This window comes from Pristiophorus japonicus, chromosome 9 (genome assembly GCF_044704955.1).
Source record: "Pristiophorus japonicus isolate sPriJap1 chromosome 9, sPriJap1.hap1, whole genome shotgun sequence".
Taxonomy (NCBI): Eukaryota; Metazoa; Chordata; class Chondrichthyes; family Pristiophoridae; genus Pristiophorus; species Pristiophorus japonicus.
Window position 1 is genome coordinate 4,192,495 of NC_091985.1, and position 25,598 is coordinate 4,218,092.

Genomic DNA, 25,598 nt, shown 5'->3' on the forward strand with positions numbered 1-25,598 from the left:
AAATTTTAAACAGATCCTGGTCGTCCCCAGGTGTTAGGTTCTGGTCTACTCATGCATGTCGAGGTCACTGTGAAATCGGAGGTAAAGGTTAGGTTGGGTTTGTGAACTCCCCACCGTGGGGTACATTGGCTCTGTTGCCATAGGTGATGGTACTATGGCTGCGTACTGCACTATCTGGTCCCGATTTTTAAAAAATCTCTTCCAGATTATTTATCTTAGCTTTTAACTCTTGAATTTGTTTTGTTTGAGTATCTATTTCTTTATTGTATCAGGCAAGTATTATTACATAGGCTAGTTCTATTTTAATTTTTTTTAGCTTAACTATCCCACCATTTCCTTTATCTGTCAGGTGAGTCTTTATTAAGAAATCCAAATTAATAATGTCCAGTATAAAACAGCTGTCAATGGAAAGGGTTACCTCCTTTACAGGTTTGTACGAAGGCCTGATGTCATTACGTGACTTCGCGTAATCATCCGAATTTCGTTTTTTAAAGTCTTTGTGCCTTCAAAACTTGCTTAGAAATTAGAAATCTGTTAAAACAGCAGAAATCATTAGTAAAGCCGTCATAATAAAAGTCTTCTCATCAGGAAAGACAGCATTTTAGATTAAACTCCAATTTTTTCTTAACTTCTAATTCAAGTACTTGCCAAAGATTTTTTTTTAATTGATTTAAAACGAGACCACACATTTTAATAGCTATTTTGTTTACTGAAATTCAATTTCGTTTTTTTAAATTTCTCTCTCAGCACAAAATCTAAACTTCCGTGCCAGTTCCATTTTCTATAAGAATTTTAAAATCAATAAGATTCTCTAATTCCCAATTTTTTTTTCTTTCTGTGCTGAGTTCGCATAGCTTAGATCTTTTCTCCTCGTTATTTTCAAAATGCTCCTGTTTGTTTAGACTGTTCGGGACTTTTTTTGATAAACAACATCTATTCTGGAAATTTTTTCAAACTGCAGTGAAACTTTCTCGTAATTTAAAATCATTATCAATGGAGAGTGTCTTTTACCTGTTCCAAAATTTTTTTATCAATTAAACCAATATCTTTTTCACAGCCAATATCAACTAGTATTTAGTAAGTTATGTCTTTTTCCATCGCAAACACTTTTTTTTCAGCACCTATTTAGTACGTTATGTCATTTTTTTTAGAGCTCCTTTCTTCAAATTAGGTTTTGTATTTTACACAGAGGGCTCATGTCTCGGTAAATTTGTTAATTTAAAATCATCAGACAATCGAAGACACTTTTTCAAATTTGTTCAATTTGTTTTCTTTCAAGGCTGCGTCTTTATCTTTTTTTTGTCTTTTCCATAACTAGAACAGAGTCTAGCATGTAGGCATTGAGGGTTGCTTTTCGTTATCTCAAATGTTCCAGTTTCAAGGCCGTTACAATGTCCTTTTTTCTAAACTGCTAAAGCTTGCTGTTTTAACATCAGATTTAATTTAATTTTTTTTTAGTTTGAATCTATCTCAGTATTTTGCTGTGCCTTCTCTTTAATATCTCAAAATCCCAATTCAAATTTTGTAATGCCAATCTTTTATTTCAACCTCTTTTTACTGAGCTAGAAGCTTTTGCGTCAAGGTTTTACACAAAGGAAAATGGGAGCGTACTTCCCCCAGCCCACAACCTCGAGAGACCCACGCAAGCTTTCTTTTTTAAAGGCATTCTTTATCTCATTCCCAGACTAAATTTATGTCTTTCAACCCAATGTAATCGATGATTGCGAGTTTTCTTTCGACAAGTAAGTGAGCATGTATTTTTTAAACTTTTGCTCAACTAACCTACATCCTTTGTGCATTTCCTAGCTCCGTATCTTATCATCCGAATAAATCCACACCTGTGTTTCTAACTTAAAACTTCCTACATATAGGACAACACGACAAAGGGTTAATAAAAAACTTTCACTCTGTCTGAAAAAGTGGGTGGAGCTAAAACAAACAGACAGCTCCACCATTTTTCCAAACAGGCTTTCATTCATTTGGCAGTCAAAAACTTTACACAAGCACTCTCACTCAAAGACAGACATTCACAAAAGTCTCTCTTCATTCAACAAAGCTTATTGTTTGGCCGGCTCTATTTTTGGATCCATATCCATGATTGATTTACTTTCTCTGTTAATTTTACATGGGCTCGAAGAATCAGAACCCAGACTTTTCCATCTTTATCTTTCCTTTCCTGATTCCATCACTTTCGCTGATCCTCCGGCGAGTCGTGGGGTTTCCAACCTGATGTAATCATCTGACTTATTAACTTTTTCTGTCTCTCTGCCAAGTGGCGGGTAAGGGACCCAGAAGGGTCCCCACTCGAGTTCTGATATTATATCGGCCATTTAATACTCAGTGGAGTTCGAGGTCTTTAACCCTCAGCGGTCTGTCTGTGCACAGCGTGACTTATAGTAAGACCACCTTGCTCTCAGAGGTCCGTCTCCCCCGACGCAACTTGTAGCGGGCTTATTAGAGCTATTAAATTAGTGATAGCTCGTTAAGGATTGGGAATAATTAGAGATCTAACTCTCAACAGTCCGCCTTCTCCAGCGTGACTCGTAGCAGGCTTTTTCTATCTACTGTCAGTTTACGAATCTGCTATTACACAAACCAGCGCAATTCCTTAATGCGTTTTAAGCAATTCCTGCAGTGCCCTCCGCCTCCTTAACGACTACCTATAACCATTTTGCCTGTCGGTCCCCTCCTTACAGGTTGGATATTGCGTCGGTCTCCGGACACCACCTGGTCCCTTTCCCCCGGGATTTATTGCCCATACTCATCCGCATTCTCCAGGGGTGTCCCAACGGCCTCTGCAATATCCTGTTCGTGACGCCATTTGTTACTGCGAATGTACCCTTCCGAGAATCACTGGTCACTCAGAGTGGGTCCATACGTCAAAACGGTTTATTACGCCGGCGGGGAGATGAAGCAACTGCTGGGTCCAGGTATCTCTCTCCGCCAAACAAAGGCTTTCATGGATTTTTATATGGTTTACAACAGTTTACTACAATTTACTACAGTTACATCAGCTCATTTCGGCCGGACACTATCCAATCATATTGATTATAGATTACATATAGATTCAAATAGACTAATAGAAGTGGTCTCTAAATATGAGGTGACTGCGTGATTGCCTCATGTGTTGCTAAGAGATGTGTTGCTAAGAATTATTCATGTATCTTGTGACATGGTTCAGGCTCCCCCCCCCTTATCTTACTGTCTTTGGATAGCCTCCTTATCTTAGTCCTGTTACAGAGTCGTATTGTCCTAACATGTTCTAACCAGAACATCTCGTCTGAGGCTTGGCTGATTAGAGACATCTGCAAAGCTTGCTTGTTACTCCTGTGTGTGAGAAACAACAGTTATCAGTTTCCAGGAATGCACTCTCCTTCAGCTAACCGAAAACCCCTTGGGGCTTTGCTAAATCACGGGCAGCCATCTTTATACATTTTACACACACATTTAATATTACAGTTACATATTTAGTTCTAACATTATGCTACAAGTGCCGTTGTCCTCGGGGAAAATCTTTCCACTATAACAGTAAATAAGGAGAAACTGTTCCGATTGGCAGAAGGGCTGTTAGCCAGAGGATGTAGATTTATGGTGATTGGAAAAAGAACAAGAGGCGACACGAGGAGAATTATTTTTTACGTAGCGAGTTGTTGTGATCTGGAATGTGCTGCCTGAAAGGACGGTGAGAGCAAACACCACAATAACATTGAAAGGGAATATTACAGCAGGGCTGGTCCTGGTCAGTTGTTAGGTCTGTTGCTAGGCCAGGCCTCTTGCTAGGTCTGTTGCTAGGTCTGGCCCGTTACTAGATCCAGCCTGATATGTCCTTAATATACAGTATAAATGCACATGAGGCCCATACTTGAGAGAAGGTCACTCTGTGACCAGTTACCTTCATTACCAAGACCTCAAGGTTTGAAGGTGGGTGGAGCTTCCCCTTTTATACCTGAAAGTCCAGGTTAGGAGTGTCTCCCACAAGTTCACCCCTTTGTGGTCAATGTTCTCGAGGTGTATAAGTTAGGTCAGCTTGTATATGGGTTACAATGATAGTTGAATACAAGACATCACCTTCCCCACAAAGTCTTATTGGGATCACAGGTTAAGTCTCTCTGGTGGTTAACGTTCCCTTGTAGAGCGCCTGAGTTGGGGCTCCGGTTGTTGGGCGCTGACCTGAGTGTCTGCTGTTTGCGGTGCCTCAGGCCTGTCCGGACTGCCCACAGTGACTGGGCTCTCCTCCACTTGGTTCCGATGTTCGGTCACCTGTGGTGGAGTAAACTCTATGTCGTGTTCTTCCTCTGCTTCTTCTATGGGGTTGCTGAATCTCCTTTTAGTTTGATCCACGTGTTTGCAGCAGATTTGTCCATTGGTAAGTTTAACTACCAAAACCCTATTCCCCTCTTTGGCAATCACAGTGCCTGCAAGCCATTTGGGCCCTGCAGCGTAATTAAGGACAAAAACAGGATCATTGACATCAATACATCGCGCCCTCGCATTCCTGTCATGGTAGTCACATTGTGACTGACGCCTGCTCTCAACAATTTCTTTCATATTAGGGTGTATAAGGGATAATCTGGTTTTGAGCATCCTTTTCATTAGCAGCTCTGCGGGTGGAACCCCTGTGAGCAAGTGTGGTCGGGATCTATTGGCTAACAGGAGGCGTGATAAGCGGCTTTGTAGGGAACCCCCTTGGATTCTGAGCATTATCTGCACTGCTCGTTCCGCCTGGCCGTTTGAGGCCGGCTTGAATGGTGCCGTTCTGACATGGTTGATTCCATTGCCTGCCACGAAGTCCTGCAATTCAGTGCTTGTGAAGCACGGGCCATTGTCGCTGACCAAGACGTCCGGTAGACCATGGGCGGCGAACATTGCCCGTAGACTTTCTACCGTGGCAGAGGATGTGCTTGAATTTAAAATGTCACACTCGATCCATTTGGAGTAGACGTCGACTACAAATCTCCGAATCTTTGTGGGTCACGACTACCGTCTGCTTTGTATATGTCCGTAGCTGTGCGTCAATCGGCGATAAATTTGCCCTCCTGGCCTTGGACACCCACGACCTTTCGAACTGTTTGAAACTCATCAAGGACTGGCTGGCCCCCGTGTCTAGCTCCATTAATACTGGGATGCCATTGAGGAGCACTTTCATCATTATCAATGGCGTACTGGTATATGAACGGTATATGTGCTCCACATGAACTCACTGAACTTCAGCTTCCAGCGATTTCCCCCAGTATTCATTTGGCCTTGTACAGCTTACATTGGGCCCGTCCTCCTCGTACATCAACCTGGCTGCAGGCTTCCTGCACATACGCACCAAGTGACCGCTGACATTGCAGTTTCTGCAGGTATATTGTTGATACCTGCAAGCTCTGGCTGGGTGTTTGCCTCCAAACCTCCAGCATGAGCTGGAGGCCCCGTTGTTGGAAACAAAAGGTCCATTACCAGTCGATCGTCTCTGACTGTCTCTGTAACTGTCGTTAAGCGCACCATTAACAGGTGTTGATGGCCCCATTACTGGCCGCATTGTCCATTGCAATGGCATGAATCACCGTTCAGCTAGCCATTGTCTCTGTTGAATTCCCCCTTTGGGTTCGACTACATGCTGGGCCATGTCCAATTGCCCTTGTCTGCCTAGAGAACTGTGTGCCGCGTTATCAATGTTGACGCCGTGGTCGTTTGCTGCATTTGAGCCAAGATTTTTATCATACATCATTCTGGTCTCTTCCTCCTGTGAGATAAATGTCTGGGCTGTCAGAGCTGCCTCTACCAAGGTCAAGTCTTTGGTCTCAATCAGTTTCCTAAAAACCCCAGCGTGCCCGATGCCATCAATAAAAAAGTCTCGCAGCATCTCCGCTCTGCATGCATCTGGGAACTTACATAGTCTCGCCGGTCGCCGGAGATCTGCCACGAAGACTGGAACGCTTTGCCATTCTCACCGCCGGTGCATGTAAAACTGGTGTCTCGCCATGTGCATGCTGCTCGCCGGTTTAAGGTGTTCCCCGATCAACTTACTGAGCTCTTCGAACGTCTTGTCGCCGGCTTCTCTGGCGCTAGAAGGCCCTTCATCAGGGAGTATGTCCTGGATCCACAAACCATCAGGAGATGAGCCCTGCGTTTGTCGGCTGAATCCTGTCCCAACCATTCCTTAGTGACAAAACTTTGCTGTAGTCTCTCAATAAAGTCGTCCCAATCATCACCAACACAGTACCTCTCTTCTGTGCTGCGAGTGGCCATGCTCGCGTGGTTTAAATCCCAGTTTCTCGTCGCCAATGATATGTCCTTACTATACAGTACAATTGCACACGAGGCCCATACTTGAGAGAAGGTCACTCTGTGACCAGTTACCTTCGTTACCAAGACCTCAAGTGATGAAGGTGGGTGGAGCTTCCCCTTTTATACCTAAAAGTCCAGGTTAGGAGTGTCCCCCACAAGTTCGCCCCTTGTGGTCAATGTTCTCAAGGTGTACAACTTAGATCATCTTGTACATGGGTTACAATGATAGTTGAATACATGACACAGCCCGTTGCTAGGCCCGGCCCATTGCTAGGCCCTGGCTGGTCTTGCTCGGCTCATTGCTGGGGCCCGGCCCGTTGCTAGGCCCAGCCCGTTGCTAGGCCCGGCCCGTTGCTAGGCCCTGGCTAGTCTTGCTCGGCCCGTTACTAGGCCCGTTCTGCTCTCTCGCAGTATTTGTCCTGTGGTTCAGTTTGTGGATGCGGCCTGCCTCAGTCTCTGTGGTTTAGCCGAGTTCCTCTTTTGTTTACTTTCCTACAGACACACAGAGCAGAGGCTGCACGCCTGCCTCTCCAAACAGTAACTGTCATAGAATCACATGGTCGGCATAGAAACAGGCCATGCGGCCCAACCAGTCCAGGCCGGCGTTTATGCTCCACTCGAGCCTCCTCCCATCTTTCCTCATCTGAATCTATCAGCGTAACCCTCTATTCCCTTTTCCCCCATACGCTTATCTAGCCTCCTCTTAAATGCATCGATACTATTCGCCTCAACCCCTCCCTGTGGCAGCGAGTTCCACATTCTCACCACTCTCTGGGTAAAGAAGTTTCTCCAGAATTCCCTATTGGATTTCTGGGTGACGATCTTATATTGATGGCCTCTAGTTATGCTCTTCCCCACAAGTGGAAACACTCTCTCTGTATCCACTCGATCAAAACCTTTCATCATTTTGAAGACCTCTATTAGGTCACCCCTCAGCCTTTTTTCAAGAGATAAGAGACCCAGCCTGTTCATCCTTTCCTGATATATATACCCTCGCATTTCTGGTATCATCCTTGTAAATCTTCTCTGCACCCTCTCCAGTGCCTCTATATCCTGTTTATAATATGGTGACCAGAACTGTAGGAAGTGCTTCGTGTGGTCTAACCAAGGTTCGATACAGGTTTAGTATAACTTCCCGACTTCTCAATTTTATCCCTCTAGAAATAAACCCTAGTGCTTGGTTTGATTTTTTCATGGCCTTATTAAACTGCGTTGCAACGTTTAGTGATTTGTGTATTTGTACTCCGAGATCCCTTTGCTTCTTGTTTTCCAAATAATATATAATCTTATTTTTGTAATCAAAATGTAATACTCACACTTGCATGTTGAAATTCATTTAGAAAGAAAGACAGACTTGTATTCATATAGTGCTAAGTGAGTGGGCAAAAATTTGGCAGATGGAGTATAACGTGGGAAAATGTGAGGTTATCCACTTTGGCAGAAAAAATAAAAAAGCAAATTATTATTTAAATGGAGAAAAATTACAAAGTGCTGCGGTACAGAGGGACCTGGGGGTCCTTGTACACGAAACACAAAAGGTTAGTTTGCAGGTACAGCAAGTGATCAGGAAGGCAAATGGAATGTTGGCCTTTATTGCAAAGGGGATAGAGTATAAAAGCAGAGAAGTCCTGCTACAACTGTACAGGAGGGTATTGGTGAGGTCACACCTGGAGTACTGTGTACAGTTTTGGTCTTCGTATTTAAGGATATACTTGCATTGGAGGCAGTTCAGAGAAGGTTCACTCGGTTGATTCCTGAGATGAGGGGGTTGACTTAAGAAGGTAGTTTGAGTAGGTTCGGCCTCTTCTCATTGGAGTTCAAAAGAATGAGAGGTGATCTTATTGAGTATAAGATAATGAGGGGGCTCGACAAGGTTGATGCAGAGAGGATATTTCCCCTCGTGGGGGAACCTAAAACGAGGGACATAGTCTCAGAATAAGGGGCCGCCCATTTAAAACTGAGATGAGGAAGAATTTCTTCTCTCAGAGGATTGTAAATCTGTGGAATTCTCTGCCTCAGAGAGTTGTGAAGGCTGGTCATTGAATATATTTAAGGTGGAGATAGACAGATTTTTGAGCGATAAGGGAGTAAAGGGTTATGGGGAGCGGGCGGGGAAGTGGAGCTGAGTCCATGATCAGATCAGCCATGGTCGTATTAAATGGCGGAGCAGGCTCGAGGGGCCGAATGGCCTGCTCCTATTTCTTATATTGACCTCAGGACATCTCAAACAGTTTTGCAGCCAATGGAAGTGCAGCCACTGTTGTAAATGAAGGATATGTGTCAGCCAATTTGTGCACAGCAATGTGATAATGACCAAATAATGTTTTAGTGATGTTGGTTGAGGGATAAATATTGGCCAGGACACCAGGGATAACTCCCCTGCTCTTCAACAAAATAATGCCATGGGATCTTTTACATCCACCTGAGAGAGCAGACGGGGCCTCGGTGTAACGTTTCAAACGAAAGAGGGCACCTCCGACAGTGCGGCTCCCCCTCAGACAGTGCAGCGCTCCGTCAGTACCGCCCCTCCGACAGTGCAGCACTCCCTCAGTACCGCCCCTCCGACAGTGTGGAGCTCCCTCAGCGCTGCCCCTCCGACAGTGCAGCACTCCCTCAGCGCTGCCCCTCCAATAGTGCAGCACTCCCTCAGTGCTGCCCCTCCGACAATGCAGCACTCCCTCAGTACTGTCCCTCCGACAGTGCAGCGCTCCCGCAGTACTGCCCCTCCGACAGTGCGGTGCTCCCTCAGTACTGCCCCTCCGACAGTGCGGTGCTCCCTCAGCACTGCCCCTCCGACAGTGCAACACTCCCTCAGTACGGCCCCTCCGACAGTGCAGCGCTCCCTCAGTACTGCCCCTCCGACAGTGCGGTGCTCCCTCAGTACTGCCCCTCCGACAGTGCGATGCTCCTTCAGTACTGCCCCTCCGACAGTGCGGCGCTCCCTCAGTACTGTCCCTCCGACAGTGCGGCACTCCCTCAGTACTGCCCCTCCGACAGTGCGGCGCTCCCTCAGTACTGTCCCTCCGACAGTGCAGCGCTCCCGCAGTACTGCCCCTCCGACAGTGCGGCGCTCCCTCAGTACTGCCCCTCCGACAGTGCAGCGCTCCCGCAGTACTGCCCCTCCGACAGTGCAGCACTCCCTCAGTACCGCCCCTCCGACAGTGCGGTGCTCCCTCAGTACTGCCCCTCCGACAGTGCGATGCTCCTTCAGTACTGCCCCTCCGACAGTGCGGTGCTCCCTCAGTACTGCCCCTCCGACAGTGCGGTGCTCCCTCAGTACTGCCCCTCCGACAGTGCGATGCTCCTTCAGTACTGCCCCTCCGACAGTGCGGTGCTCCCTCAGTACTGCCCCTCCGACAGTGCGGTGCTCCCTCAGTACTGCCCCTCCGACAGTGCAGTGCTCCTTCAGTACTGCCCCTCCGACAGTGCGGTGCTCCCTCAGCACTGCACTGGGAGTGTTAACCTCGATCTTTGTGCTCAAGTTTCTGGAGTGGGACTTGAACCCACGACCTTGTGACTCCGAGGCGAGAGTGCTGCCCACTGAGCCACGGCTGACACTGGCCAATTAAATGGCCAAGCTGTAAGTTTATTAATATACGCGGGTAGAACAAATGAAGGACAGAGACACAATGAGTTGTGAGTCTATATGCTTGCTTTACTGGGCCAGAGCCAACTGAGCATGCTCAGATCAAACCATGTGATAAACCAGTCTGTATTTCCCTCTGGTCACCTTTCCCAGCATGACACGTACCACATAATGAAAACTCCTGCCGCGTTTTATTTTAAATCAACCACAAATCAGTTTAGTAACAGGTTTGCAGAGTCTTCATGGTCTCCTTACAGAAGGTTTTGCTGCTCAACGAATCTGCGGACTGTTTTGTTTTGGATCTGAACTCCAAGATGATCGTGTTTCTATCTCAGACGTGTTTGAACCTGCTTCAGTTGCTGAAATCTGAACTGAGTCAAACTCCTGTGTGTGTTCATGATCAAATGGTTCACGATCGCTGTCCAACCCAGGCCAGTAAACAAACCCGCATCTTTATTTAATGCCGGTGTGATTGCCTGCGATGTCCAACCGATTCATCTTTAGTTCCCGGAGCATCCAGACAGGCCGACTGTAACCCCACCAATCGGAGGGCAGGTTACTGTGTGGCCCCTCCGTCCCACCTCACTTCATTCACCCGTTCACCCAGTACCCGCCCGACCCTTAATCCCACCCCCGCCCCTCCCGACCTTTAACCCCCTCAACACCCCACCCGCCCAGTACCCGTCTCCTCCTGAGCCTGATCAGGCTTGAGTTCCCGATCAAGACACTGGCCCCCGGGCTCTAGTTCCCGATCCGGACACCCCCCCGGGCTCTAGTTCCCGATCAGGACAGCCCCGGGCTCTAGTTCCCGATCCAGACACCCCCCCGGGCTCTAGTTCCCGATCAGGACAGCCCCGGGCTCTAGTTCCCGATCCAGACACTGGCCCCCGGGCTCTAGTTCCCGATCCGGACACCCCCCCCGGGCTCTGGTTCCCGATCCGGACACACCCCCAGGCTCTAGCTCCCGATCCGGACACACCCCCAGGCTCTAGTTCCCGATCCGGACACCCCCTCCCAGGCTCTAGTTCCCGATCCGGACACCTCCTCCCGGGCTCTAGTTTCCGATCCGGACACCCCTCCCAGGCTCTAGTTCCCGATCCGGACACCGCCTCCCGGGCTCTAGTTTCCGATCCGGACACTCCCCCGGGCTCCAGTTCCCGATCCGGACACTCCCCCGGGCTCCAGTTCCCAATCCGGACACTAACCCCCCCGGGCTCTGGTTCCCGATCCGGACACCCCCGGGCTCTAGTTCCCAATCCGGACACCCCCGGGCTCTAGTTCCCGATCCAGACACTCCCCCGGGCTCTAGTTCCTGATCTGGACACTCCCCCGGGTTCTAGTTCCGATCAGGACACCCCCCCGGGCTCTGGTTCCCGATCCGGACACCCCCGGGCTCTAGTTCCCGATCCGGACACTCCCCTGGGCTCTAGTTCCTGATCCGGACACACCCCGGGCTCTAGTTCTCGATCCGGACACCCCCCCCCCGGGCTCTAGTTCTCGATACGGACACTCCCCGAGCTCTCGTTCCCGATCCGTAACCCCCCGGGCTCTAGTTCCCGATCCGGACAACCCCCCGGGCTCTAGTTCCCGATCCGGACACCCCCCCAGGCTCTGGTTCTCGATCCGGACACCCCCCGGGCTCTCGTTCGCGGTCCGGACACCCCCCAGGCTCTAGTTCCCGATCCGGACACCCCACAGGCTCTAGTTCCCGATCCGGACACCCCCCAGGCTCTAGTTCCCGATCCGGACACTCCTCCGGGCTCTAGTTCCCGATCCGGACACCCCCCCGGGCTCTAGTTCTCGATCCGGACACCCCCCCGGGCTCTAGTTCCCGATCCGGACACCCCCCCGGGCTCTAGTTCCCGATCCGGACACCCCCCGGGCTCTAGTTCTCGATCCGGACACCCCCCGGGCTCTAGTTCCCGATCCGGACACCCCCCCCCCCGGGCTCTAGTTCCCGATCCGGACACACCCCCCCGGGCTCTAGTTCCCGATCCGGACACCCCCCGGGCTCTAGTTCTCGATCCGGACACCCCCCCGGGCTCTAGTTCTCGATCCGGACACCCCCCCGGGCTCTAGTTCCCGATCCGGACACCCCCCCGGGCTCTAGTTCCCGATCCGGACACCCCCCCGGGCTCTAGTTCCCGATCCGGACACCCCCCGGGCTCTAGTTCTCGATCCGGACACCCCCCGGGCTCTAGTTCCCGATCCGGACACCCCCCCCCCCGGGCTCTAGTTCCCGATCCGGACACCCCCCCCCGGGCTCTAGTTCTCGATCCGGACACTCCCCCGGGCTCTAGTTCCCGATCCGGATGCTGGCCTCCCTGTTGATGTGGAAGGCAGGGAGTAGGGGCTGGGTGAAGGTTGCCCAGAAGCGGTGGAGGAGGATGGCACTGTCGGCGATGCGGTAGAAGGTCACGGTTTGGCCGGGGTGGTCGAGGTACAGGCCGAAACGCTGGCACTGGACCGGCCCCAGCTCGGCTGGCTGGCTATCGTGCCAGGCGGACCCGCTGCCCTCGGCCAGCTGCAGAACCCACGAGGCTTGGTTGCGGCCCAGGAAGCTGGCGGAGCCGCGGTCATTGCGAGGCATGCCGCGACAAGCTAGGCCGAGCATCACCACCTTCCCGCTGACCCGCATCTCCCAGTAATGGCGGCCGCCGGTGAACTCCTGCACACCCAGCACCTGGGGCAGCCGACTGAACCGGTGCAGGTGAACCGGGTATCGCTGGGGGTTGCAGAACGAGTTCTCCACACGCCGCCCATCCCCCGACACCACCAGCAGCTGAGAGGCCGTGTTCGGGTCAAAGGTCACCTCCGTCAAATCTGCATCGAGAGAAGAGAGATTGGCACAGGGTGAGGACTGAGCTCGACCCCACTCACCATTACCTCCCACGTCCCTGACCCTGACCCCACTACACTCACCGCCCCACCCACTCACCGTTACATCCCGTATCCCTGACCCATCCCACTCCACCCATCTCCCCACCCACTGCCCGCGCCTGCACTGACCAAACATTCGGGCTATGTGACCATGGAGGACAGCCCAGCTTGCCCCGTCCACAGTCCACGTCACAGCGGTCAGAACTGCATACTGATTCATAGCGAATAGCAAACATATCCCATTGAGTTGGAAAGACTAGGAGAAGGGATAACCATCCGTGGCTAATTCAGGAAATGAGGGAGAGTATCAAATTGAAAACAAAGGCATACAATGTGGCCAAGACCAGTGGGAGGCCAGAGGATTGGGAAATTTTTAAAAGCTAGCAAAGAACGGCTAAAAAAATAACAAAGAGAGGGACGATAGATTATGAAAGTAAACTAGCACAAAATATAAAAACAGTGAGAGATCCTGCAGGTACATAAAAAGGAAAAGAATGGCTAAAGTAAATGTTGGTCCCCTGGAGGATGAGACTGGGGAATTAATAATGGGGAACAGGGAAATGGCAGAGACATTGAACACATATTTTGTATCAGTCTTCACGGTAGAGGACACTAAAAACATCCCAATAGTGGATAATCAAGGGGCTATAGGGAGAGAGGAACTTAATACAATCACTATCACTAATGAAGTAATACTTGGTAAAATAATGGGACTAAAGGCGGACAAGTCCCCTGGACCTGATGGCCTGCATCCTAGAGTCTTAAGAGAAGTGGCTGCAGAGATAGTGGATGCATTGGTTGCAATCTACCAAAATTCCCTGGAATCTGGGGAGGTCCCAGCAGATTGGAAAACAGAAAATGTAACGCATTTATTTAAAAAAGGAGGCAAACAGGAAGCAGGAAACTACAGACCAGTTAGCCGAACATCTATCGTTGGGAAAATGCTGGAGTCCATTATTAAGGAAGCAGTTGGGAAATCATGTTTGACAAATTTGCTGGAGTTCTTTGAGGATGTAACGAGCAGGATGGATAAAGGGGAACGGCACAAAATAAAAGTTCACGGGGTTGGGGATAATATATTCGCATTGATAGAGGATTGGCTAACTAACAGAAAACAGAGAGTCAGGATAAACGAGTAATTTTCCAGTTGGCAATCAATAACCAGTGGAGTGCCTCAGGGATCAGTGCTGGGGCCCCAACTATTTACAATCTATATTAATGACTTGGATGAAGGGACCGAGTGTAATGTAGCCAAGTTTGTTGATGATACAAAGCTGGGTAGGAAAGCAAATTGTGAGGAGGACAAAAAAATCTGCAAAGGGTTATAGACAGACTAAGTGAGTGGGCAAAAATTTGACAGATGGAGTATAATGTAGTAAAATGTGAGGTTATCCACTTTGGCAGAAAAAATAGAAAAGCAAATTATTATTTAAATGGAGAAAAATTGCAAAGTGCTGCAGTACAGAGGGACCTGGGGGTCCTTGTGCATAAAACACAAAATGTTAGTCTGCAGGTACGGCAAGTAATCAGAAAGGCAAATGGGATGTTGGCCTTTATTGCAAGGGGGGTGGAGTATAAAAGCAGAGAAGACCTGCTACAACTGTACAGGGTATTGGTGAGGCCACACCTGGAGTACTGCGTACAGTTTTGGTCTCCGTATTTAAGGAAGGATATACTTGCATTGGAGGCTGTTCAGAGAAGGTTCACTCGGTTGATTCCGGAGATGAGGGGGTTGACTTATGAGCATTGGAGTTGAGTCGGTTGGGCCTATACGCATTGGAGTTCAGAAGAATGAGAGGTGATCTTATCGAAATATATAAGATAATGAGGGGGATCGACAAGGTGGATGCAGAGAGGCTATTTCCACTCATAGGGGAAACTAAAACTAGGGGACAGAGTCTCAGAATAAGGGGCCGCCCATTTAAAACTGAGATGAGGAGGAATTTCTTCTCTCAGAGGGTTGTAAATCTGTGGAATTCTCTGCCCCAGAGAGCTGTGGAGGCTGGGTCATTGAATATATTTAAGGCGGAGATAGACAGATTTTAAAGCGATAAGAGAATAAAGGGTTATGGGGAGCACACAGGGAAGTGGAGCTGAGCCCAAGATCAGATCAGCCATGATCTTATTAAATGGCGGAGCAGGCTCGAGGGGTCAAATGGTCTACTCCTGCTCCTATTTCTTACGTTCTTCTGAACCTGGTGGAAAAGGCAGTCAAAATCCAGAATAAAGCTCCCTCTACACTGTCCCATCAAACACTCCCAGGGCAGGTACAGCACGGGGTTAGATACAGAGTAAAGCTCCCTCTACACTGTCCCATCAAACACTCCCAGGGCAGGTACAGGGCGTTAGATACAGAGTAAAGCTCCCTCTACACTGTCCCATCAAACACTCCCAGGGCAGGTACAGGGGGTTAGATACAGAGTAAAGCCCCCTCTACACTGTCCCATCAAACACTCCCAGGGCAGGTACAGCACGGGGTTAGATACAGAGTAAAGCTCCCTCTACACTGTCCCATCAAACACTCCTGGGGCATGTACAGCACGGGGTTAGATACAAAGTAAAGCTCCCTCTACACTGTCCCATCAAACACTCCCAGGGCAGGTACAGGGGGTTAGATACAGAGTTAAGCTCCCTCTACACTGTCCCATCAAACACTCCCAGGGCAGGTACAGGGGGTTAGATACAGAGTAAATCTCCCTCTACACTGTCCCATCAAACACTCCCAGGGCAGGTACAGCACGGGGTTAGATACAGAGTACTCACATTGCAGGAGTTCACGCCTGGAGTGTGGCTCTTTGTGACTCTCCTGGAGGGGTCTGGGTACGGACAGAATTTGTGTGTCAGCAGCTGTAGGGAGAGAAGCAGAGAGACGGAATGGACATTGTGTGATGTGCGATATTTCCTCCTTAGACTGGAGAGAGACACTGGCAGTGCAAAGCAACCTCATGCAGAGAAGCCCTGTATTGGTTTCTGTCAGAGTGTACCGTACTGTGAGCGATAACTCTGATTCTCCAGCTAGCTTCAACGCTACACCAAGAAATATGGCTAAAGGTCAGAGCTTCAGAATCCAAATCCTTTATTAATGTAGTGAAAACTGTTGGCAAAGAATCAAGACAGATCGAGAACTCTTGCAATACAACAGGAACAATGGAATAAAACCATCAATAAAGAGAAATTACTTATCTCTTGCTCTACATAAGAACATAAGAAATAGGAACCAGTGTATGCCATATGGCCTCTCGAGCATGCACCGCCATTCAATAAGATCAAGGCTGATCTGATCATGGACTCAGCTCCACTTCCCCGCCTACTCACCATAACCCCTTATCCCCTTATCACTCAAGAAACTGTCTTTTTCTGTCTTAAATTTATTCAATGTCCCTGCTTCCACAGCTCTCTGAGGCAGCAAATTCCACAGATTCACAAACCTCTGAGAGAAGAAATTTCTCCTCATCTCTTTTTTAAATGGGCGGCCCCTTATTCTAAGATCATGCCCCCTAGTTCTAGTCTCCCCCATCAGTGGAAACATCCTCTCTGCATCCACCTTGTCAAGCCCTCTCATAATCTTATATGTTTCGATAAGATCACCTCTCATTCTTCTGAATTCCAATGAGTAGAGGCCCAACCTACTCAACCTTTCCTCATAAGTCAACCCCCTCATCTCCAGAATCAACCGAGTGGACCTTCTCTGAACTGCCTCCAAAGCAAGTATATCCTTTCGTAACTATGGAAACCAAAACTGCACGCAGTATTCCAGGTGTGGCCTCACCCATACCCTGTATAACTGTAGTAAGACTTCGCTGCTTTTATACTCCATCCCCTTTGCAATAAAGGCCAAGATCCATTGGCCTTCCTGATCACTTGCTGTACCTGCATACTATCCTTTTGTGTTTCATGCACAAGTACCCCCAGATCCCGCTGTACTGCAGCACTTTGCAATCTTTCTCCATTTAAATAATAACTTGCTCTTTGATTTTTTTCTGCCAAAGTGCATGACCTCACACTTTCCAACATTATACTCCATCTGCCAAACTTTTGCCCACTCACTTAGCCTGTCTATGTCCTTTTGCAGATTTTTTGTGTCCTCCTCACACATTGCTTTTCCTCCCAGCTTTGTATCATCAGCAAACTTGGCTACGTTACACTCGGTCCCTTCTTCCAAGTCGTTAATATAGATTGTAAATAGTTGGGGTCCCAGCACTGAGCCCTGCGGCATCCCACTAGTTACTGGTTGCCAAAGTTAAAATACAATAATTCCGGAACGATTGGATAAGGAGACGTTACTTACATAACTATACTTCTGAGAAGGTTTGTTACTACAGAAGATTTTTTGTAATTAACAAAAGTTACAGATAGTTCCAGCTAAAATGGAGGTCGATCCTTGCTGCTTGCTATTGGTGCACTCGCTCTCTTTTGTCTTTCTCTATCCAATCGGAAAACGTCACCCAGTGGCGGGAACATATCATAACAATTACGGTGGCCACAATCCGACAAAAATCTCCAACCATTACACTCACCGTGCTGCTGTGTGATTGTTAATACCCGTACTCTAAACTTGAGTCGTGGGCAATTATCAGGTTTATAGCTCAGAGAGGAAAAGTGCCTTGGCCGTGGGCAAATGAGCAACTCGCCACAAGCGCTTTCTGCCCGAGTCCAAAATGGACAATTGTTACTTGTTGCAATTTTGGCCAGTTGTCAGCTTTGGCTCAGTGGGCAGTGCTCTCACCTTGGAGTCAGATGGTCATGGGTTCAAGTCCCACTCCAGAGAATTGAACACATAAGCCAGGCTGACACTCCCAGTCCATGACTGAGGGAGTGCTGCACTGTCGGAGGGGCGGCCTTTCAGACCGAGGCCCGCTCTGCTCTCTCAGGAGGGCGTAAAGGAGCTCACCACAATATTTGGATCTCCCTCTGCACTGTCCCATCAAACACTCCCAGGGCAGGTACAGGGGGTTAGATGCAGAGTAAAGCTCCCTCTACACTGTCCCATCAAACACTCCCAGGGCAGGTACAGCGAGGGTTAGTGACAGAGTAAAGCTCCCTCTACACTGTCCGATCAAACACTCCCAGGGCAGGTACAGCGAGGGTTAGTGACAGAGTAAAGCTCACTCTGCACTGTCCCATCAAACACTCCCAGGGCAGGTACAGCACTGGTAAGATACAGAATAAAGCTCCCTCTACACTGTCCCATCACACACTCCCAGGACAGGTGCAGCAGGGGGTTAGATACAGAGTAAACCTCCCTCAACACTGTCCCATCAAACACTCCCAGGGCAGGTACAGCATGGGTTAGAAAGAGAATAAAGCTCCCTTTACACTGTCCCATCAAACACTCCCAGGGCAGGTACAGCACGGGGTTAGATACAGAGTAAAGCTCCCTCTACACTGTCCCATCAAACACCCCCAGGGCAGGTACAGCACGGTTAGATACAGAGTAAAGCTCCCTCTACACTGTCCCATCAAACACTCCCAGGGCAGGTACAGCACGGGGTTAGATACAGAGTAAAGCTCCCTCTACACTGTCCCATCAAACACTCCTAGGGCAGGTACAGCACGGGGTTAGATACAGAGTAAAGCTCCCTCTACACTGTCCCATCAAACACTCCCAGGGCAGGTACAGCACGGGGTTAGATACAGAGTAAAGCTCCCTCTCCACTGTCCCATCAAACATTCCCAGGTCAGGTACAGCACGGGGTTAGATACAGAGTAAAGCTCCCTCTCCACTGTCCCATCAAACATTCCCAGGGCAGGTACAGCACGGGGTTAGATACAGAGTAAAGCTCCCTCTACACTGTCCCATCAAACACCCCCAGGGCAGTTACAGCACGGTTAGATACAGAGTAAAGCTCCCTCTACACTGTCCCATCAAACACTCCCAGGGCAGGTACAGCATGGGGTTAGATACAGAGTAAAGCTCCCTCTACACTGTCCCATCAAACACTCCTAGGGCAGGTACAGCACGGGGTTAGATACAGAGTAAAGCTCCCTCTACACTGTCCCATCAAACACTCCCAGGGCAGGTACAGCACGGGGTTAGATACAGAGTAAAGCTCCCTCTCCACTGTCCCATCAAACATTCCCAGGTCAGGTACAGCACGGGGTTAGATACAGAGTAAAGCTCCCTCTCCACTGTCCCATCAAACATTCCCAGGGCAGGTACAGCATGGGGTTAGATACAGAGTAAAGCTCCCTCTACACTGTCCCATCAAACATTCCCAGGGCAGGTACAGCACGAGGTTAGATACAGAGTAAAGCTCCCTCTACACTGTCCCATCAAACATTCCCAGGGCAGGTACAGCACGGGGTTAGATACACAGTAAAGCTCCCTCTACACTGTCCCATCAAACACTCCCAGGGCAGGTACAGCACGGGTTAGATACAGAGTACTCACATTGTGGGAGTTCGTTCCTGGAGTGTTGATCTTTGTGACCCTCCTGGAGTGGTGTGGTTACGGACAGAATTTGTGTGTCAGCAGCTGTATGGAGAGAAGCAGAGAGACTGAATGGACATTGTGTGATGTGCGATATTCCTCATTATCGCAGTCTCAAATGGCCGACCCCTTATCCTGAGACTATGCCCAGCAATTCGAGACGCTCCAGTCGTGCGAACCCAGTGCTCAGCATCTACCCTGTCAATCATCCTCAGAAATGTAAATGTTTCAATGAGATCACCTCTCATACTTCTAAACTCCAGAGTGTATAGGCCCATTCAACACAATCTCTCCTGCTTGAACTCTCTCCTCCCAGGAATCAATCCAGTGAAGCTTTGTTGCACCGACTCTAAGGCATGTATGTCCTTTCTCAGATAATGAGACCAAAACTGTGCACAGTACTCCAGGTGTGGTCTCACCAAGGCCCTGTACAATTGTAGCAAGACTTCCTTGCTCTTGTACTCCAACCCCTTGATATAAAGGACAACATGCTATTTGCCTTCCTAATTGCTTCCGGCACCTAAGAACATAGAAACATAGAAACATAGAAAATAGGTGCAGGAGTAGGCCATTCGGCCCTTCTAGCCTGCAGCGCCATTCAATGAGTTCATGGCTGAACATTCAACTTCAGTACCCCATTCCTGCTTTCTCGCCATACCCCTTGATCCCCCTAGTAGTAAGGACCTCATCTAACTCCTTTTTGAATATATTTAGTGAATTGGCCTCAACAACTTTCTGTGGTAGAGAATTCCACAGGTTCACCACTCTCTGTGTGAAGAAGTTCCTCCGCATCTCGGTCCTAAATGCCTTACCCCTTATCCTTAGACTGTGACCTCTGGTTCTGGACTTCCCCAACATTGGGAACATTCTTCCTGCATCTAACCTGTCTAACCCCGTCAGAATTTTAAATGTTTCTATGAGGTCCCCTCTCATTCTTCTGAACTCCAGTGAATACAAGCCCAGTTGATCCAGTCTTTCTTGATAGGTCAGTCCCACCATCCCGGGAATCAGTCTGGTGAACCTTCGCTGCACTCCCTCAATAGCAAGAATGTCCTTCCTCAGGTTAGGAGACCAAAACTGTACACAATACTCCAGGTGTGGCCTCACCAATGCCCTGTACAACTGTAGCAACACCTCCCTGCCCCTGTACTCAAATCCCCTCGCTATGAAGGCCAACATGCCATTTGCTTTCTTAACCGCCTGCTGTACCTGCATGCCAACCTTCAATGACTGATGTACCATGACACCCAGGTCTCGTTGCACCTCCTCTTTTCCTAATCTGTCACCATTCAAATAATAGTCTGTCTCTCTGTTTTTACCACCAAAGTGGATAACCTTACATTTATCCACATTATACTTCATCTGCCATGCATTTGCCCACTCACCTAACCTATCCAAGTCGCTCTGCAGCCTCACAGCATCCTCCTCGCAGCTCACACTGCCACCCAACTTAGTGTCATCCGCAAATTTGGAGATACTACATTTAATCCCCTCGTCTAAATCATTAATGTACAGTGTAAACAGCTGGGGCCCCAGCACAGAACCTTGCGGTACCCCACTCGTCACTGCCTGCCATTCTGAAAAGTACCCATTTACTCCTACTCTTTGCTTCCTGTCTGACAACCAGTTCTCAATCCATGTCAGCACACTACCCCCAATCCCATGTGCTCTAACTTTGCACATCAATCTCTTGTGTGGGACCTTGTCGAACGCCTTCTGAAAGTCCAAATATACCACATCAACTGGTTCTCCCTTGTCCACTCTACTGGAAACATCCTCAAAAAATTCCAGAAGATTTGTCAAGCATGATTTCCCTTTCACAAATCCATGCTGACTTAGACCTATCATGTCACCCCTTTCCAAATGCACTGCTATGACATCCTTAATAATTGATTCCATCATTTTACCCACTACCGATGTCAGGCTGACCGGTCTATAATTCCCTGTTTTCTCTCTCCCTCCTTTTTTAAAAAGTGGGGTTACATTGGCTACCCTCCACTCTATAGGAACTGATCCAGAGTCAATGGAATGTTGGAAAATGACTGTCAATGCATCCACTATTTCCAAGGCCACCTCCTTAAGTACTCTGGGATGCAGTCCATCAGGCCCTGGGGATTTATCAGCCTTCAATCCCATCAATTTCCCCAACACAATTTCCCGGCTAATAAGGATTTCCCTCAGTTCCTCCTCCTTACTAGACCCCCCGACCCCTTTTATAACCGGAAGGTTGTTTGTGTCCTCCTTCGTGAATACCGAACCAAACTACTTGTTCAATTGGTCCGCCATTTCTTTGTTCCCCGTTATGACTTCCCCTGATTCTGACTGCAGGGGACCTACGTTTGTCTTTACTAACCTTTTTCTCTTTACATATCTATAGAAAGTTTTGCAATCCGTCTTAATGTTCCCTGCAAGCTTCTTCTCATACTCCATTTTCCCTGCCCTAATCAAACCCTATGTCCTCCTCTGCTGAGTTCTAAATTTCTCCCAGTCCCCAGGTTCGCTGCTATTTCTGGCCAATTTGTATGCCACTTCCTTGGCTTTAATACTATCCCTGATTTCCCTTGATAGCCACGGTTGAGCCACCTTCCCTTTTTTATTTTTATGCCAGACAGGAATGTACAATTGTTGTAGTTCATAAGAATTAGGAGCAGGATTAGGCCCTTTGGCCCTTGAGCCTGCTCCGCCATTTAGTAAGATCATGCCTGATCTGATCATGGACTCAGCTCCACTTCACTGTCCGCTCCCCATAACCCTTTACCACCTTATCGCTCAAAAATCTGTCTATCTCCGCCTTAAATATATTCAATGACCCAGCCTCCACAGCTCTCTGGGGCAGAGAATTCCACAGATTTACAACCCTCTGAGAGAAGAAATTCTTCCTCATCTCAGTTTTAAATGGGTGGCCCCTTATTCTGAGACTATGTCCCCTAGTTACAGTTTCCCCTATGAGTGGAAATATCCTCTCTGCACCCACCTTGTCGAGCCCCCTCATTATTTTAGGTTTCAATAAGATCACCTCTCATTTTTCTGAACTCCAATGTATACAGGCCCAATCTACTCAAACTATCTTCTTAAGTCAATCCCCTCATCTCCTGAATCAACCTAGTGAACCTTCTCTGAACAGCCTCCAATGCAAGTGTATCCTTCCTTAAATATGGAGATCAAAACTGCACGCAGTACTCCAGGTGTGGCCTCACCAATACCCTGTACAGTTGTAGCAGGACGTCTCTGCTTTTATACTCCATCCCCCTTGCAATAAAGGCCAAAATTCCATTTGCCTTCCTGATCACTTGCTGTACCTGTAGACTCACTTTTTGTGTTTCATGCACAAGGACCCCCAGGTCCCTCTGTACTGCACCATTTTACCATTTTTCTCTATTTAAATTATAATTTGCTTTTCTATTTTTTCTGTCAAAGTGGATAACCTCACACTTTTCCACATTATACTCCATCTGCCAAATGTTTGCCCACTAACTTAGCCTGTCTATATCCCTTTGCAGATTTTTTGTGTCCGCACAACTTGCTTTCCCACCCATCTTTGTATCATCAGCAAACTTGTCTACATTACACTCGGTCCCTTCATCCAAGTCATTAATATAGATTGTAAATAGTTGAGGACCCAGCACCGATCCCTGCGGCACCCCACTAGTTACTGATAGCCAACCGGAAAATAACCCGTTTATCCTGACTCTCTGTTTTCTGTTAGTTAGCCAATCCCTATCCATGCTAATATATTACCCCCAACCCCGTGAACTTTTATCTTGTGCAGTAACCTTTTATGTGGCACCTTGTCAAATGTCTTCTGGAAGTCCAAATACACCACATCCACTGGTTCCCCCTTTATCTACCCTGTTCGTTACATCCTCAAAGAACTCCAGAAAATGTGTCAAACATGATTTCCCCTTCATAAAACCATGCTGACTCTGCTTGATTGACTCATGCTTTTCCAAATATCCCGCTACTGCTTCCTCAATAATGGACTCCAGCATTTTCCCAACAACAGATTTTCGGCTAACTGGTCTATAGTTTCCTGCTTTTAGTCTGCCTCCTTTTTTAAATAGGGGAGTTACATTTGTGGTTTTCCAATCACTGGGACCTCCCCAGAATCCAGGGAATTTTGGTAAATTACAATCAATGCATCCACTATCTCTGCAGCCACTTCTCTTAAGACCCTAGGATATGAGCCATCAGGTCCAGGGGACTTGTCCACCTTTAGTCCCATTATTTTACTGAGTACTACTTCATTAGTGATAGTGATTGTATTAAGTTCCTCGCTACCTATAGCCCTACCTATACCTGCATGCTAACTCTCTGTGTTTCCTGTACTTGGACACCCAAATCTCTGAACACCAACATTTAATACTTTCTCAACATTTAAAACATATTCTGTTTTTCTATTCTTCCTACCAAAGTGAATAACCTCACATTTCCCCACATTACACTCCATCTGCCACCTCAATGCCCACTCACTCAGTCTATCTATATCCTTTTGCAGACACTTTGTGTTCTCCTCACAGCTTACTGTCCCACCGAGCTTTGTATCGTCAGCAAACATGGATACATTACACTCGATCTCTTCATCCAGGTCATTAATATTGATTGTAAATAGTTGAGGCCCCAGTACTGATCCCTGCGGCACTCCACTAGTTACAGCCTGCCAACTGGAAAAAGACCCGTTTATTCCTACTCTGTTAAACCAAGGTCCTGTTTGTACTCGGCTGAATGTAAAAGATCCCACAAGACTATTTGGAAGACGAGCAGGGGAGTTCTCTCTGGTGTCCTGGTTAATAGTTATCCTTCAACCAACATCACTAAAAACAGATTATCTAGATTATCTGGTCATTTATCTCATATCTGTTTGGGAGCTTGCTGTGGGCAAATTGGTTGCCGCGTTTCTTACATTGTAACAGTGACTACACTCCAAAAGTACTTCATTGGCTGTAAAGTGCTTTGGGCCACCCTGAGATTGTGAAAGGTGCTATATAATTGCAAGTCCTGCGTAAGGGTGGGGCTAACAAATCTCGAGTCCCCTGGATGTCAAGGGACGTGGGTATGATTCTTAATGAATACTTTGCATCTGTTTTCACAAAAGAGAGGGGCTTTGCAATGAGGGAGGAGGAGTGTGAAATATTTGACAAGATAAACATAGTGAGAGAGGAAGTATTAAGGGGCTTAGCAGCATTGAAAGTGGATAAATCCCCAGGCCCGGATGAAATGTATCCCAGGCCGTTAAGAGAAGCAAAAGAGGAAATAGCAGAGGCTCTGACCATCATTTACCAGTCCGCTCTGGCTACAGGTGTGGTGCCAGAGGACTGGAGGACAGCTAATGTTGTACCTTTTTTAAAAAGGGAGCAAGGGATAGACCGAGTAATTACAGGCCAGTCAGCCTAACCTCGGTGGTGGGAAAATTATTGGAAAAAGTCCTGAGGGACAGGATAAATCTTCATTTAGAAAGATACAGGTTAATCAGGGACAGTCAGCACGGATTTGTTAAGGGAAGGTTATGTCTGACTAAATTGATTGAATTTTTCGAGGAGGTAACCAGGAGGGTCGATGAGGGCAGTGCGTATGATGTAGTGTTTATGGATTTTAGCAAAGCTTTTGATAAGGTCCCACATGGCAAACTAGTCACGAAAGTAAAAGCCCATGGGATCCAGGGCAAAGTGGCAAGTTGGATCCAAAATCAGCTCTGAGGCAGGAAGCAAAGGGCAATGGGTGATGGATGTTTTTGTGACTGGAAAGATGTTTCCAGTGGGGTTCCGCAAGGCTCAGTACTGGGTCTCTTGCTTTTTGTGGTATACATCAATGACTTGGAATTGAATGTTGGGGGCATGATTAAGAAGTTTGCAGATGACACTAAAATGGGCTGTGTGGTTGATAATGAAGAAGAAAGCTGTAGACTGCAGGAAGATATCAATAAACTGGTCAGGTGGTTGGAACAATGGCAAATGGAATTCAATCCGGAGAAGTGTGAGGTAATGCATTTGGGGAGGGCTAACAAGGAAAGGGAATATATATTAAATGGTAGGACACTGAAAAATGTAGAGGAACAAAGGGACCTGGGAGTGCAGGTCCACAGATCCCTGAAGGTAGCAGGCCAGGTGGATAAGGTGGTTAAGAAGGCATACGGAATACTTGCCTTTATTAGCTGAGACATAGAATATAAGAGCAGGGAGGTTATGCTTGAACTGTATAAAACACTGGTTAGGCCACACCTGCAGTACTGCGTGCAGTTCTGGTCACCACATTACAGGAAAGATGTGATTGCACTGGAGAGGGTACAGAGGAGATTTACAAGAATGTTGCCGGGAGTGGAGAATTTTGGCTATGAGGACAGATTGGAAATGCTGGGTCTGTTTTCATTGGAACAGAAGAGGCCAATCGGAGACCTGATTAAGGTGTATAAAATGATGAGGGGCCTGGATAGAG

General features: G+C 47.9%; 1 protein-coding gene across 2 annotated transcripts in view; it reads right to left on the reverse strand.

The window, feature by feature from the left end:
• Positions 1-12,094: 12,094 nt before the first annotated feature.
• The window catches only part of LOC139272917 (E3 ubiquitin-protein ligase TRIM65-like), a 31,529-nt gene continuing 18,025 nt past the window's right edge, over positions 12,095-25,598 (reverse strand). For both annotated transcript variants that reach the window (XM_070889021.1, XM_070889020.1), the window contains 3 exons: positions 19,131-19,214; positions 15,503-15,586; positions 12,095-12,682 (listed from right to left, as the gene is read on the reverse strand). In XM_070889021.1, the coding sequence (XP_070745122.1) occupies positions 12,156-12,682; positions 15,503-15,586; positions 19,131-19,214 (695 nt within the window). In that variant the 3' untranslated portion in view covers positions 12,095-12,155. The remainder of the gene's footprint in view (positions 12,683-15,502; positions 15,587-19,130; positions 19,215-25,598) is intronic.